Source organism: Anomalospiza imberbis, chromosome 12 (genome assembly GCF_031753505.1).
Source record: "Anomalospiza imberbis isolate Cuckoo-Finch-1a 21T00152 chromosome 12, ASM3175350v1, whole genome shotgun sequence".
Classification (NCBI taxonomy): Eukaryota; Metazoa; Chordata; class Aves; order Passeriformes; family Viduidae; genus Anomalospiza; species Anomalospiza imberbis.
This window is the reverse complement of record NC_089692.1, coordinates 12,874,303-12,889,854: the sequence shown is the minus strand read 5'-3', so window position 1 is coordinate 12,889,854 and position 15,552 is coordinate 12,874,303. Positions and strand designations below refer to the sequence as shown.

At 47.1% G+C, this 15,552-nt stretch overlaps 1 protein-coding gene across 2 annotated transcripts in view; it reads right to left on the bottom strand.

The window, feature by feature from the left end:
• GNAO1 (G protein subunit alpha o1) overlaps positions 1–15,552 on the bottom strand; it is a 142,723-nt gene that overhangs the window by 10,281 nt on the left and 116,890 nt on the right. The window contains exons 6-8 of one of the 2 annotated variants that reach the window (XM_068202813.1): positions 14,976–15,105; positions 6,737–6,890; positions 2,120–2,747 (exon numbers count right to left, since the gene is read on the bottom strand). In XM_068202813.1, the coding sequence (XP_068058914.1) occupies positions 2,560–2,747; positions 6,737–6,890; positions 14,976–15,105 (472 nt within the window). In that variant the 3' untranslated portion in view covers positions 2,120–2,559. Of the gene's footprint in view, positions 1–2,119; positions 2,748–6,736; positions 6,891–14,975; positions 15,106–15,552 lie in introns of those variants that run through there. The other variant, XM_068202812.1, reaches the window with a different exon arrangement.

Below are 15,552 nucleotides of genomic sequence, written 5' to 3'. Positions count from 1 at the left end.
CACCCACGTGGATGCTGGGTGTTACTGCTGGGGCTCGGACAGATGTGTGGGTGGGCTGTGTGGCATGAGGAGCAGAGAGGGGCTCTTGGTTGTGCTGGCCAGCTCTTTGCAGGAGCCGATGTCGTTGGAGGCATTTTAAGGATGAGATGGTGAAGAGAGAGGTGGGTGCTGGCTTGTGCCAGAGCAGGGGAGGCAGGGAGTTGTGTTATTGCTGTTAGTGCCCAGCAGAGCAGCAGCAGGTCCTTGCTGCACAATAGTAAATGCATCATTTAATGCTCTCTAGGGGTTACTGACAGTTACCAGCCGTGCTGGGCTGTAGCTGGTTGGATGGGTGACAGACACCTCGTTTTCCTCTGCAGGCCTTCCCTGCTTGCCTCAGGGTGCTCATATCCCTTGCTGGGGATTTGTCACAAATGTCCCACAAATACTGTCGTGGCAGAGCACAGCCCCTGATGGGGACTCTCCTCTGGCTCCCAGGTGCCCTTCTCTTCCCATCCTTCCTGCTGTCTCAATCTGCCTCATCTCCCTTCTGCAGCTTGTCTCCCAAAACGTTCCCTAAGCCTCTCTCACTCTCCTCCCCGTCCTGTGCCACCCTATGTGTTCCTGTCACTGTCTCCTGAACGCTGACCTGGCCCCTCCACTTTGGGCTGTGCTGCTCTGGGCTGCTCTCACACCATCTCTCCTCAATGGGCACAGTGAGAAGTGATATTGTCCCTCTCAGCCACAGCCCTGAAGAGACTTCCTGAGACCTGAAAGACACTCCTAGGTCAGGCTCCCAAGGAAGGACAGTTGAACTTCTGGCCAGCCTACAAAGATTCATGTTTTCCAAGATAATTGACTTCTAAGGGAGGCAGAGAAAAGGCAGGGATCAACACTGCCCACCTGCCCCCAGGTGAGGTGGGCCCTGAGTGGGACCTCAGAGGTGGTTCTCTCACCCAGACAACAAACAAGCTTTTGGGGTGGACTTCTAAGAATCCCTCCATGTCCCCAGAGGTGACACCTCTCCTCTCACATTCCCTTCTGCCTTCGACTCGGCAGCATCCAGAGTTCTTGGTGGTGGCCACAAGTACCTCAGCCCACCTGCATTTGTCCTCTCTGAGCCCCCAGATTTGCTGAGCTGGGTGCTACCCTCGCCCTTCCCACTCCTCTCCCCTGCCCTCCCTTCTTTCTTTCCTTACACTTTTCCTTCCTACTCCATCACTTGACTCAAATCAGCTCCCTGAGCTCTCCTTTGCCTCTGTTAACCATCCATCTCAATACTGGTAAAGAGATGCCCTGGCTGGGGACAACAACCCTGGAGCTGTCTCTCTGGGATGCTCAGGCAGGAGGTGACACAGGAAAGCCACAGGCTTGTGCTCAGCCAAGGAGGCTCAGAGCACAAGGCTGGGCTTCCCAAGGGGTTTAGATGCCCAAGGGGCAATGAAGGGCCACGAGGTTCTTGCACACTTTTCTGCTGCCCAAGCACAGGGAGGTTTCCCAAAGCACCTTTCCCCATCTCAGGCACTTGAAGATCAGACTCCGCCTACAAGAAGCCAGGGCTAATAATTTTTTGTGCTACCCAGCATTTCAAGGCTGAAGTTTGGAAAGTGATGCTGTGTGTTTGCAGAAGCATCAGCTCTGCTGAATCACTAAGGCTGGGAGGTGCTGTGGGAAAGGTCCCCAGGCTGGATTCCTTGTCAGGATGCCACTGAGCGTGGAGTGTCCATCAGGACACCATTCCCGGGGCATCTTCACTGCCTACACTCCAGGGGTCCCAGCCCAGGGCCTCCATGGCCTCCATGGAAGTGCCTCAGAAATGGGTTACAGCAACCACTAGATAAATTTTATCATTAATTTTGAAAAACTTGAGGTAAAACTGTTACCAGTAATGAATGCTTTTAGACAAGGCTTAGTAGGCTTTGTTACTGTGTCCCTGTTACTCAGACACCAGCAGAACTCGATATGGCTGTTTTACTTGTTCAAATAGCTGTCTGGAAAAAAGGAGAATGTACAAATCCAAGCTGTGGTGGCTGCATTCAACACCAAACCCTCCAGCCTTGGGCTCAGAACTGGAGCTGAAAGGTACCCTCAAAATGATCAGGTTGTATTTAGCACTTCCCAAAGGAAAAGTGTTTTTAAAAAAAATGCAAATAACCAGGAGAATGAACAATATCCCTTAATTTTCAAGGCAAAATAAAAGTTTTGGTTCCAAACTACACTGTTCCTGACCAGTATTTTAAGGCTTTGATTTTTTTCTCTCTTTAAAACTGAAGTATTTTTGTCTTTTGGCAGTTGAAATGCACTTTGTGGGAAATGCGTTAGCTCCCTGCACAACACTGTGAATTAGAACGGAGGAGTAGAACGGGGCAGCAAGGGAATGAGCCAAAAATGAACCAAAATGAAATAAAATGGGTCTGGGGAAAGCAGAACTTGCTGCAGAGTTTTCTGGGACAGGAGGAGGGAATTATGTATTTCTTCCTTGTCATCTTCTGAGGAGGAAAAAACAAGGAAAGGGAGGACCTGTCCGCGGGAGCAGAGGATACTCCGGGCGGGTGCCAGGAGAGGAGGGAGGAGGGAGCTTTAGTAGAGTCCACATCCCCGCAGGTTGTTGGCGATGATGACGTCCGTGACGGCGTCGAAGACGAACTGGATGTTGTTGGTGTCGGTGGCGCAGGTGATGTGGGTGTAGATCTCCTTGTTGGCCGACTTGTTCTTGCTCTCGTACTGAGTCTGGATGTACGCCACCGCCTCCGTGAAAGCGTTGGGGCCTGCAGGAGAGCCAGGGCAAAGGAAAAAGAGTGGGTTAAAGCCAGCCCATGGCCTGGAATGCCTGCAAACACCCCCTTGTGGGGATGTGGGGAGCTTGTGCGGGGCTGCTGCAGCCCAGGTGCCCTCTCTCCATCTCAGGGATGGGCACCGTTATCAGCCAGGTTTGCTGCCAGGCAGGAGATGCTCCCTGACTGTCAGCTCAGCTGTATTTTCATTCTGAGTTGCTGTTTATAGAGATGAAATAGATGAGGGAGTTGAGTGTTAAACAGGCTATGGTGGAAGAAATTCCACATCACGGTGACAAAAAAGAGAAGAAATGCAGTAAGTGCTTGACCTAGGAAATAGGCTTAGCTTTTTTCCTTTTTTTAGATTTATTTTTTGATTAAAGCTTCAGTTTTTGATGGAAGAGATAACATGAATTGAGGGCAGTATTGGTAGCTGTGCCCTCCTTTCTTTAAATCATTAAGAGAAAGGGACATGAAAAGATCCAGACTCTGTTACAGGACAAAATGGGCTTTTCTCAAAAAAAAAAAAACCCAAATCCCAACCAAAAGAGTGATACACAATGCCACTTTTTTTAGGAATTAGGATTGCAGTACTCTCTGCTACAGCCAGGACTAAAATCACACTGTGAGGAGTTTCTAGTTTTGATATATAAAGATATCTGTACCAAACCTGATTAACCCTCAAATTTTGTGTTAAAGAAAAGCTTAGAAAGAGTCATGCAAACGAGTAGATCCTTTCTCCTCTGGCCAGCTCTGACCCTGCTCACACACATGGCTCCTTTGGGCACCTCCTTAAGGCTCATGAAGGCTCTGGCTGGCCTGGAGTGCAGCTCCCAGCACTGCCAGGCACTGTCTGACCCCCAAAAGGCTCCACAACAATAAAACTGTTACTGCTTTTGGGTCCCTTTCTCTCCATGAGGCTTTACTGATGGAAATGCTGTTTTGCTAGAGAGAAGCTTGCTAGGGATGTGCTGTGGTAGAAGGCAGCTGCTCCGGGAAATCCCACTTGCACACACATGCTCTGCTAGTGGAAGGCACAAATTCATGAAGACCATGGGACTTGAGAATAAGCACGACACAAGAGAAGCAAAGTTTTTTCTGGGAGTAGATTCTTGCATGGAGAGCTGTGTAAAGAATCAGTTCCACATCCTGAGCACAACCAGGAGGTTATTTTATGAACAGGAAGTTGGTTGTTCAAACACATGAGGATTTAGATGCTTGATTCTGTCTAGGAGAGCAGGGAATCACTAATGCTAGCTTGGTTTAAATCAAGCCGTGGATTCTGCTGCTGCTTTACTAAGTATTGTGGATTAGTTAAAAGCATGGGTGAATTAAGGGAATGGAAATAGTGCTCCAGAAAACAGCAGGCAAATTTGTGGATGCAGTCTTCTAATAATTCCCTGTCAGCAGAACTAATGGACATCAGAAATTTCATTTCATTAAAAGCATTTTGTGGAACCTACTTGTGATGTTGAAAGTCTGCTTGTTCAGTTTATAGGCTTTTATCAAATAATTCTTTTTAACTCCAGGGCAACATTCTAATAATGTTGCTTTTTCATGAGGCCACGAGGGTTTCATCCTGTGGGCTGTGGCCAGCAAAGCAGGGGCAAGCAGACTGAAATGTGTGCTTGGGTCTAAAGCCTGGGCTGAATGTTAGCACAGCTAACTCGTAACAGCATTGCTGAACACCTGGGGTGAGATAACTCCTTACCTCAGATCCCTGTTGGATCAGTAAAAGGACTTTCAGCAGTCAGACTTTCTGCCCTCTCTGGTGGCACAAGAGAGACAGGAGATATGTTGAGGGTCTCTGGCATTGTGAGAACTCCCAGCTTCCAGAAAAGCATCCTGAAGGAATTTAGAGCACCTTTGGGGGTCCTCTGAGACTTGGGGAAGATTGGTTTGGTTCACTTGTGGCTGAAGTGCTCCAGACAGAGGAGCTCTGTTTAATCAGCCAAGAGCTTAACTCCATGTGTATGAATGTCTGCCTCCCCCACTGAACTTCCCTCCTGGGCTGGGATAGCTTGGGAAGGAATATATAAAATGACATTCCTTCTTGTTCTAGTCTCTCTGACATCAGGTGTTCTTTGAGAATGTTATTTCAGACTGAGGTTTCTGGGAGACAGCAGTGAAGATCTACAAATCCAGGTGCACAAAATGTGATCAGGAAGGAGAGAGAGGTGAAGGTTTGTTTCACTGAGAAAAGGGAAGGGAAGAGGACATGACAGTAACCATCCAGTATAGACAAGCACTGCTATAAAGAAGATGGTGATGAGCTGCTCTACAAGCCATCCAAAAGCAGCAATCTAATTTGCAACCAGGAAAATTTGGGGTAGGCATTATTGTGAGCTCAGCTGTAAAGACTGAAATTTCCATGATTAGATCTTTTCTGACAAATATGTTGGAAATATGTTGGTTCTGTCTGGACCAAGCAGATGACTAGATGGCTGAAATGTGCTGGTAGTGACAAACACCAAAATCTTCCCTGGAGAGGAAGCCTGCAGATGTTCTGAATTCAGCTGGAGTTGTTCAGCTCCATGGCCACAGAACATTCAGCCCAAAGCAGCAATGAAGGATCACTTTCGTCTATTCACAGTGAAAAATCAAGTGCTCAGAGATAAGTAGCTCTGGTTAATAATTTGTTGGCCTGCCCAGAACTGTGACACTCCTGGTGCTCCTGGTTCACAACTGTGCTTCCTGACAAAGAGATTGGCTTCTCTGTCTGTCGGCTTGATTCATCTGGATGTCTCCGGTGAGCTTAAATAATTCATGACGATAAAAGTTTATTTTTGTGCCATCTCAGAATGGTAATGAGGGTTTGTGGAAGCTGGCGAGATGCAGAGGGAAGCAGCGGGGTGCAGCTGCAGCCTCTGCATGGGTGATGTATTCCCATCATTAGCAGGTCAGATGCCAGGCAGGCAGCAGGAGCAGGGGCTTCTTGCACACTGCCCATCCCAGAGCTCCTGCTCTCAACTCCACGGATCACCAAGGCCTCCTTCTCCCCAGCCAAGCTCAGGGCACGGCTCACTGTGGCTTTCCTCTGCCTGCACTGTCGGTTAAGAGGTGTGGGAAGATCAAATATGAAACACCTTGTTTTCTACCTGCATTTAACTGGAAGTGTTTTCATGTCCAGATGCTTGATGTCAGCAAACCTGCGAGCAAAACTGGGGACTCTTCAACTGATGTGATGAAAATGTATTGCTTCAGCTGAAGCAGCCAAGCTGTGAGACCTCCTGTCTGCATACTGGAGGGCTGATCATGGAATCATTGAATGGTTTGGGTTGGAAGGGATCTTTAAAGGTCATCTAATCTAACCCCCCTGCATTGAGTAGGAACATCTTCAACCAAGTCACGTTGCTGACCCAGGCCCTATCCAGCCTGGACATGAATGTTTCCAGGATCATGATGATTCTACAGCCCTGCAGTGCCTGGAAGTGGAGAAAGTGGCCAGGAGCTGCAGAGGGATTCTTGCTGTGACCATGAGAGAACATGGTTGGGAATGAAAGAACAAAGCTGTACTCCAGCTGAGGACAGCCTGACAAACCCCGTGTGTTGGTCTCCTGTCACCCATTTATAATGGTTACACTCACTGCACCTTTCTGAGAGACCTGCAAGAAGGTTCATGATCCTGTGTGAACCTGTGTGTACAGGGAACCAGTACACATGGGTTTGGGGAGTGCACAGTGTCCCCACACCTGCAGGTGCTGGCTTGGCATCAAACCCACTGGCGAGGCACAGATCACACACCCGATTCAGTGGTGGTGACCCACCCTGGTGGTGGTCAAGTCATCCTCCTGTTTTAAGTGGACCATGGTGGGGGTGATCCTTTGGCACTTACTGAAATAAAACCTGTAGTGAAGCCAATGGGAGCTCTAGCTCTGCATCTTTAGCCTCATTGCCTGCGATACACTACAGCATCAGCCTGGCTGGGGAGAGCTCTGTGGTCCCTTTGCTAAGCACTCCTGTACAGCCACATTTCTCATTACCTGTGTACTCAGGAAAGCAGATACTCAGTGGAGATTTCTTAATTTTCTCCTCAAATATGTCCTTCTTGTTTAGAAACAGGATGATAGATGTATCTGTGAACCATTTGTTGTTGCAGATGCTGTCAAAAAGCTTCAGAGATTCATGCATGCGGTTCTGCAATAGAAAGGAAAGATCACATCAGGCCAAAGCCAGCGACCCAGGGATGTTCAACATGTAGGGAAATCTAAAATAACTAAATTAAGGAGGAAAGCAACAAAAAAGAAAATCTACAATATACATAATAAATTTATGTATACATACAGCTGAACATATACATACACAGATGCAATCCCTATTACATTTGACATACAATTAGTAACTTAAGGGCATTTAACAATACAGAGCTGTTTTGATTTTGCATAACATTAATTTACAGGATCCCAGCTCATAGAAATCATCATGCACCATGCATGGATGGAGAATTATTTTTGCCCTTTGATCAGATTTATGTGTTGGTGTAGCTCATGCAGATTTTCTAAAATGTTTTCAATAATTTTTCTAAAATGTTTTTTTTCACTTTCTCGAATGTGTGCGGCACACAACTGGTTACATTAACCAAGGACTGGTAGATCCTTGAATTAATCTAGAGTTGGAAGCAGACATCAAGGTGACATAATTTTGGAAATGACCTTGCCGTGACCTTTGACTAGTTTTGTTATTTTGTTTAGTGTTTTCTGTAGTTGCGCTTTTAATTTTTAAACTTTTTGGTTTTAGTTCTCTTGGAAGATGGCTCAACAGAAAGTGTCTCGCAGAGAGGAAAAAAGTGAAAAAGGAAGAGGAAATAGTATAAAAAGGAAAAACATAACAAAGAACATCTAAGAACAACCAGACTCAAAGTCAGGCAGCTACCACTGGTGTTAGCTCATGCCTCTAGAGGAAGATTAGCAGAAGAGCCATACATCCAAATGTACGCACAACGTGAAGTCAGCTTTTTGGTTATAGGTCATGCAAAAAAAGGACATGGAAAAGGAGAGACATAAGAGGAATGCAAAAACCAGACCAGTTAGAGAGTTGCAAAGTCTGCCACATGGGTTTATGGTGGTGGAAAGAGCTCACGGCAAAGTCAACCAAGTGTCATGTTCCCCGCTGCTTTCAACTCCCAATTTGGTTTTTCTTTTTTTTTTTTTTTCTTGGTTCAAGAGAAGCTTCATACCTGCCAAATTTGGTTGGTCTCTCAAATGCTCATTTTTTGGCCTTTGTTTGGCTAGATAAGGTCAGACGGCCGAGGAAAAGCTGTGGAGGTGCCGAGGCTGGCGACGTTTGGCGCCGAGGCTGACGCCGGAGCGCGCACGCCGGTCGCGTGGCCATCTCTCAGCTGGGAGCCGGGTAGCGCAGAGAGCAGGTGCGGTGAGGATGAAGCACACCCAAGAGTCAGGGGGTTATCAAAGGCAAAGCATGGTACAGACCAGACCGGCTCCTCGGCTTTTCCAGCGGGATCTCCTTAGGACTGCACTCCCCAAACCCGCCAGTGCGCGTAAGAAACCAGTTACAGCCATCACCACAGAGACACCGGAGAGAACAGGGCTGCACGGGCTTGTTACTGGAGGGTTTTTGGGGGGGGGGGGTGCAGCACGTTTTGTTCCCCCCAGCCCTGGATTTGGGAATGTGGAGTGGTACATGAGACAGCCGGGGGCCTTCACCCCTCTCCCACTCCATTTCACACCTGTGCTGGCATAAAGTTGAGCCCAGCACCTCACTGATTAACACATTCCTTTTCATTAATATGCTTTAGCGTCTACTGAATGTTTTATATAGACAGAAGAAGCTCCATGGATGAAAGAAACATCTGATCCAGCCCAGAGTGAAACAGGACACATGTGATTTGCTGTGCCCTGTCTTGAATGACCACACACTTCCCCACCGTTTGTATCGACACACGGGGACGACGCGATCACATACAAACATAAAAATGCATTTGCTCATTGGTCTCAGTTGCAACACGTTGCTTATCTGGATCATCCTGTGCCTGTGGGCTGTTTTTTGCTAACCCATTTGGTACTGGCTAGTGTGGGAGCCCCTGAAGCAATGCTCCCCTTTGCTACTTGTCGTGCCAAAACTGTAACCACATAGAAACCTGGCGTACAAAGGTTTTGTGCAAGAGATCCTTGGATACCCAAAGCCTTTGGGAGGAGAGTATGAAGTGGAAAGTGGTCAGGGGAACAGAAAGCAAATACAATTAACCATTTTTTTAAAGCAGAGTCCCTCACATAACATTTTAAATGACATTTTTATCATCCTTGCTGATTTAAACTAAAAGTGTGGAGAAACACATGAATGCTGCTTGTGGGCTAAGCCCACAGCTCATCCGCAGCAGCCATCAGCCACCTGGGCAGCCTCGTGCCATGGCTGCCACACTGCACAGCCCTGGTGGAGAGCAGAAGGCTGAAACTGCTCTTCATGGCATGGGGAGCACCACGGGTGACATCGAGTTTGTCTAAGAAACAGAAGCTGAGGACTTCTGAGCTGGGCTTCAAGCTTAGGTGAAGCCAACTCTTCTACAGTTGTAAGACAATGTAGGGATCCTACAGAAGTCCTCCTACTTCTCTTATCCAGTTTGATCCATTTGTATTAGTGCATGTTAGGAAATGAGACTGTTTTCCCAAGAAATGGTTACTATTATTGTTCAGTGGTATCCAGAATACAGAATCACAGAATCATATACACACAATACATCCCACTGCAACATGAAGGTTACACTAAATGACCTCTATTCCTTTCAGATTCCAGAAACAAGGTTCAAAGCTTCCTAAGGCTGTCTGACCTGGCTGTCTGATCTCTACATGTTGATTTTCTCTCCAGCTTTGCCAGTCAGACAAGTAAACACAATGAACTACTCTGCCCACTCATCCTTATTTACGTGGGAAATGTTTTGGTCTTAAAATCCACCTTTTCCTTCCCCACCACTAAAGAGAAGATGACATTATTCAAAAGCCTTAAATTGCCTTCTGTGTGTGGCAAAGGTGCAGAGCAAAATTCTGGTGATCAGGCACAGATGCTTCTGTTGTCACACCTGGATGTCATATGGGAAATGTTGTTGCCAGGAGGGCTTCTGGGAGCCCATGCATGGGCACAAGCTGTCCTGGTGCTGGCTAGCATCAGGAATCCTCACAGTCCCCCTTTCCCTTCCCAACTGTTACTGGTTCAATAGATGTTTGTAGGAGCCCTGCAACAGCTCAGGCAGACCTAGGTGCAGAGGCAAGGATGAGGAAGCAGTGTCTAGGTACCGTATATGAAAGGACAGACTGCTGCTAAAGGAGGAGTGAGAAGTTAAATCCCCCCTATAATCCCCCTCCTCCCAGTAAATCCACAGTGGAAGACCAGTTTTGTCCCTTAGAACTTGGCTGGGGCCCTTTCTGCTGTGATGGAGCAGATGTGCCTATTCTGCTAGGAGCCACTAAAGATTACGCTCCTTATACTTTTAGATGAAGTGACACAAATTATTTCACCTGCTTTTGGACCCATCATGATGCTTTTTCCCACTTTATGTTGGGTCTCTTATTAAGGGAAGATCTCTTCAGACATTAATTTCTTAATGTCACTTCCTATTTCAAAACTGGTATTTTAAACCCTTACACTGGCAAATATTTCATACCCCAACAAGAAAAGTAGCCCCAACAACTGTGTTACACAGGAATCACCACTTGCCATGCATATTCAAAGTCCAGTTAACTTTTCCTGCACAGGACAAGAGACAGAATTGCTCATAGCTGAGTTCAGATGTCATTGCACAGCTGTCACTGATGTGAAGAGCAAACAGCTTTTCACTCAGCATGAGGGAGAAAGGATGCTGCGGTCAAGACTCTCTCCAGGCAGAAACACACAAAAACCATATTTTTTTTACCAGAGCATGGGAGGAGACCTGGTGTTTTCTGCAACACTCAGTTGATTCAATATTTTCTGTTTTCCTTGGTAATTAAGTGCTACTTGCCATGTGAACTGTAAGAACACTGATGGTTATCCTAAGCACAGCAACTCCATATTCCCCCTCCTGCTTATATTTCCTAAGATGTCCAAGCCACTTTGGCTTGCTTTGTCACTCCTAAGGCAATTTCTGAGCACTGCAATTCCATTTTCCTTGCCCAATGACAGCAGAGAGAGCACGCTAACCAGGTCATGCAGTGTGATACAAACCAACAGGCCAACACTAATGCACCAAGGGTTACCAGCACAGAGCCTTCCACCCATCCCATCCTCAGCAACAGGGACATAAACAATACTTGCATGTCTTGCTTAGATATGGTTGACCTAAATATCTTAGCTTCAGAGGCAGCAATGTGCAGCATCAACATCTCCCTCTCTTGCCATGACTCCTTTGAATTTGCAAGGTAAAAAAACAGAGGATAGTCTCAGTTCCCATGGTAGGTCCCATTCCATTGCTGTTTAAAAAAAAAATCCATTAGGAATTCTATTTAGAAAGAACAATGGAAATCTACCTTTGTGAATCATCTTCTCTAGTTTTACTGAGTGATATGACTGTCCCTCTCTCTTCCCAGATTACAGAGCTGAGCCTTTCCTTCTGTAACTTCAACTTATGAAACAAAAAGATCAGTCAAAAATGAGACAAAACAGCCTTGTTATGCAAAAACATAATCGAGGGAGGTGTTCTGCCAGTTAAAGCAGGATGTTCCCACTGTGTACAACTATGGCAGAGAGCCTGGCAGGTCCATGTGAAGGACTTGGAAAAGGCACAGGCAGGTGTAATACCTTGAGGGCAGTGTCCTTTGCATTGGATGGGCTGGGCAGAGGGTACCGTTTTGCCACATGAGCTCTGGCTTGGGCTGTGGCTGGCAGCAATGGGACTGATGAAGGCATTGCTTGAATCTCTCTCATGCCTTGTTCCACTCCCCGGGGAGCTGGGCACACAGGGACACAGTTTAGATTTGCCAACAGCAGCATAAAGTGTTGGAAGCAACGGGAGAAGTTGGATTCAGCAGTACCGGGAGTGTCTGTGAAAAGTGTGATCTTTATGGGTGTATGGGACTAAAAATCACAGATGCAGAAAGTTTTCTTTATTTTCTTTACATCTTTCTGATCTGGACATAGGAGAATAGTTGCTTTCCTCGACTCCTGCTGTGTGGCTCTTTGTGACAGGGAATTAGAGAGAAAATACATCCCTTATAAAAGACTGCCTGCCCTTAAGGAGCAGGGAGAGCTTCAAACACAACAGTCTTGTTTTAGCTGCTGCTGGAGGATGGGTGTTCAGTCTTTTAAAACAAAGAACACAATAACCCACAAAACAACTTTACAAGCATAGAGCTGTATTTGAATTTTAAGGGCAGGGACAGGTCAGAGAGTGTTTCACCCAGACTTGTTTAACCAGCTCTTTGGAAAGGATTCACAATAAACCTGTTTGTGAACTTTTTTCAGTGACACAAGCTGACCCTACACTTGTCCCACCTGGAGCTTACCAAGGTGAGCCTGTCTCTGGTCCATGTGATGCTGACCGCATCTGAACTGCAGTTTCCTCCCCCTGAAGTGTGGTTTGACTTACAGAAGTGCAAAAAGCACCTGTGAAATCTTGTGCTCATTGACAACAGGGTGCTGAGCACAGGAGGAAAAGACATTCTCTACATGCCCCCAGCTTTGGAATGGGTTTTTTGGACCCTGATATGCAGTTGGGTTCTTTCTCTCTCATGGTTCCATGGCAGCAATGAAAGCTCTCTGCAAGTCCTTTCATACTCATGGAGACATCTGTACAGCCCCCAAACCTTCAGTGGCTCAACACAGCTGCAAGTGCCTGGACTGTAGTAAGTGTCTCTAAAAAATGAAGCTGGAGGAGCAGCATCCAGCTCACTTTCTCAGCTGCCTCCTCTTTGTGTTTTCCAAGTGAGAAGCAATAAAAGCTGGTTGACGTCATTAAAGCTGGCAGATGTGACGGACGCAGACAGCAAATCAGCTGACTGAGGAGATGCTGGTTTACTGCTGGGTTTTTGGGGAGGCACCACATTACCAAGGAGGGGGCCAAACGCTTGGGGGTTCACCTGGGAGGGGCCAGGGTCTGTGGGTGCCACGTTTACACCTGCCATTTGTGATGGGGATATACAGGGCAGGCAAGGTCCAACGCCACTGTTTTCTCCTGAGTGCATTGGCCGTGCTCAGGGCTGTTTATCTGGGTTAGGCAGGGGCGTCCTGCCGGTGGTGGCAATGCGGAATGCTTTCCCCGTTTACGCCGAATGTGTAAATGAGCAGCAGCTGCCTCTGCCCTGTTGCTCAGCATCCCCCAAAATGTGTTGTGAACAGGGACTGAAATAGCAAGCAAATGTCAGTGCTGTGCCAGAGCTGCACCAGGCTGCTCTCCTGCTGCAAAGGGAAAGGTGGAATGCATAAATCCCAGTTTCTGCAGCGCAGCATTTCAGGGGAGAGGCTGAGCTGGCTCCGGGGTGGTGCTGGGTGAGGAACAATCACTGGCAGGGCTCTCCCCAGAAGAGGTGCTCTAACCTCCAGTTCAGAGGAGCAGAGTAAAGGCTGACATTTAAAAAATGGCATTGGCATTCAGACCATTCCATTTTGTGCTCCATGGCTTTGAATCACAGGCTCTGACTTGTGTAGATGGGCACCCAAAGGTGACCTGTATTAAAAGCTGCCTTTGGCTTCACAATTTGGATGTCACAATCCAAGTTATACCTACAGAGCACCTTGCTCTCTACTCATATCACAGCTTTGCTCCCTGGTCCTGGACCTTCCCTCTCCCTCTGTGCTCTTCTGTGTCTCCTGGCTGATTTTGCTGCCCAGCTGCAGAGCTCTATAGCGTTGAGCTAATGGCTGGATTTTTCAAATCACGTCAGGAGATCAGGGCTGAGCATCCTGATAAGGGCCAGGGTCAGAGGGAGGAGACAACTGGGGATTATAAATAAGTGGACATGACAGGATGTAGAGTGTCTCAGTCAGTCTGGAGAGAGACACAGTCATGATCACAGATTCACAAGGACCATCCAATCCAGCTCCTGGTCCTGCACAAAACAACCCCAAGAGTCACACCATGTGCCTGAGAGCATTGTCAAAATGCTTCTTGAACTCTGTCAGGCTTGGTGCTGTGGCCACTTCCCTGGTAAGCCTGTTCCAGTGCCTGATCACACTCTGGGTGAAGAACCTTTTCCTGATTTCCAGCCTAAACTTCTCTTTGACACTGCTTCATGCTGTCACCAGTACTGTGACTGGTAATGTTAATATCACCCAGAATTCTGGCATCAATATGATTCAAACAACCAGGTGATTTCATCAAAGAATTTGCTAGAGCTCATAAACCTGGCTCAGAGGCTAGAAACCACAGTCCCCCTAGTCTTTTTGGGACAAGACAAGTATCACCTAAAAGAAGTATTTCCCTCAATTCCATCCCCATCCACAGCTTTCTGCAAGCCTGACATCTTTACCAGCAGGAGAATAAAAATCCTTAGAGAGACAGAGCTGGCAGAAGCAAGCACTCCATGCTGCTGCTGCAGATTGGGCACTGATGAAATCATTACTGAGTCTGAGTATGGCCTCCAATTCCTTTTCATTAGACAAATGTAACTGGGTGCCCACAGCAGTTGTCATTAGTCCCAAAAACATGCATTCCCATCATACTGAATGAATGGTCAGAATACAGTAATGACTGCATCCTTTTTTGTGTATTCAATTCACTTGTATTAATTGCACTCTAATACCAGGGAGCACACAGGTCCTCACCAGCTTTATTTCCAGATGGTATTTTGAGCCTAATGTCACAGTGGGAAGTCATAAAATCTCTCCTAGAGCAAATTATTTGAGGACTCAAACAGTTCCATTCTCACTAAGGAAAACGAATTTCTGTAGCCTGAAGAAACAGGTTATATTCCTGGGCTGAGCCCCGGGCGTGCACTGCTGTCCTGCACCTCTGCACCACGGCCTGACTGCTTCCCTGTTTTAAAGCCCACCCAGCTGTATCCTCTTGCTGGTTATAGGTTCCTGTAATGCATTTTGAAAACACAGGTTGGCTAGAAATGAGAATCAAACACTATGCCTTTACCAGTGTACGGAAGCATTACCTGGGTATGCAGACTTCGTATCAAAGAATGTGAAGGAAGGAGAGATCTCCCCAGGATTTCAGAGCCAAGGGGGAGCGATGGACAAAAGCACATTACTGTAGCACCCCAGGGAGCATTCGGTGACCTCTGAGGAGTTGCTGGCTATGCAGTATCCCATACAGAGGTGCTGGGGCCTCCAAGACCCAGTTAGACTCACCGTGGTTTCGTCTTCATGGAGCACCTGGTCGTAGCCACTCAGCGCGACACAGAAGATGATCGCTGTGACATCCTCAAAGCAGTGAATCCACTTCTTGCGCTCTGACCGCTGGCCCCCGACATCGAAGAGCCTGCAGCACAGGGGAGCACCATCACCACCTGCTCCTAGCTACCAGGGGATTTAAGCATTCTGAGCATTCTCTGACCACATGGGTCCTGGGAGGCTCCAAACACAAAGCAGTGGGTCTTCTCCAGAGCCTGCAGCTGAGGAGAGCCAGGAGGAGCAGTTACAGACAGGGATGTGGGGATCTGTGGGAGAGCCTTAGCAGCATGCTGGGTCCCAACGGGTCAGTAGAGGTGGAGACCACACACTCTTGACTCTTATATGCTCTAAATACTGTTTGTGTGTGGCTTTCTGTCATTGTGCCCTCTTCTCTCTACTGGATGGCATCATGAGGGTCAATGTATTGTGTTGTACATGTAACTACATGTCACTGACCCACTTAAGAGAAAAGATCTGGCCAAATATTTTTACATTTATAAGGTTTGATCAGATTTGGGGTTCAGTCTTGTATTAT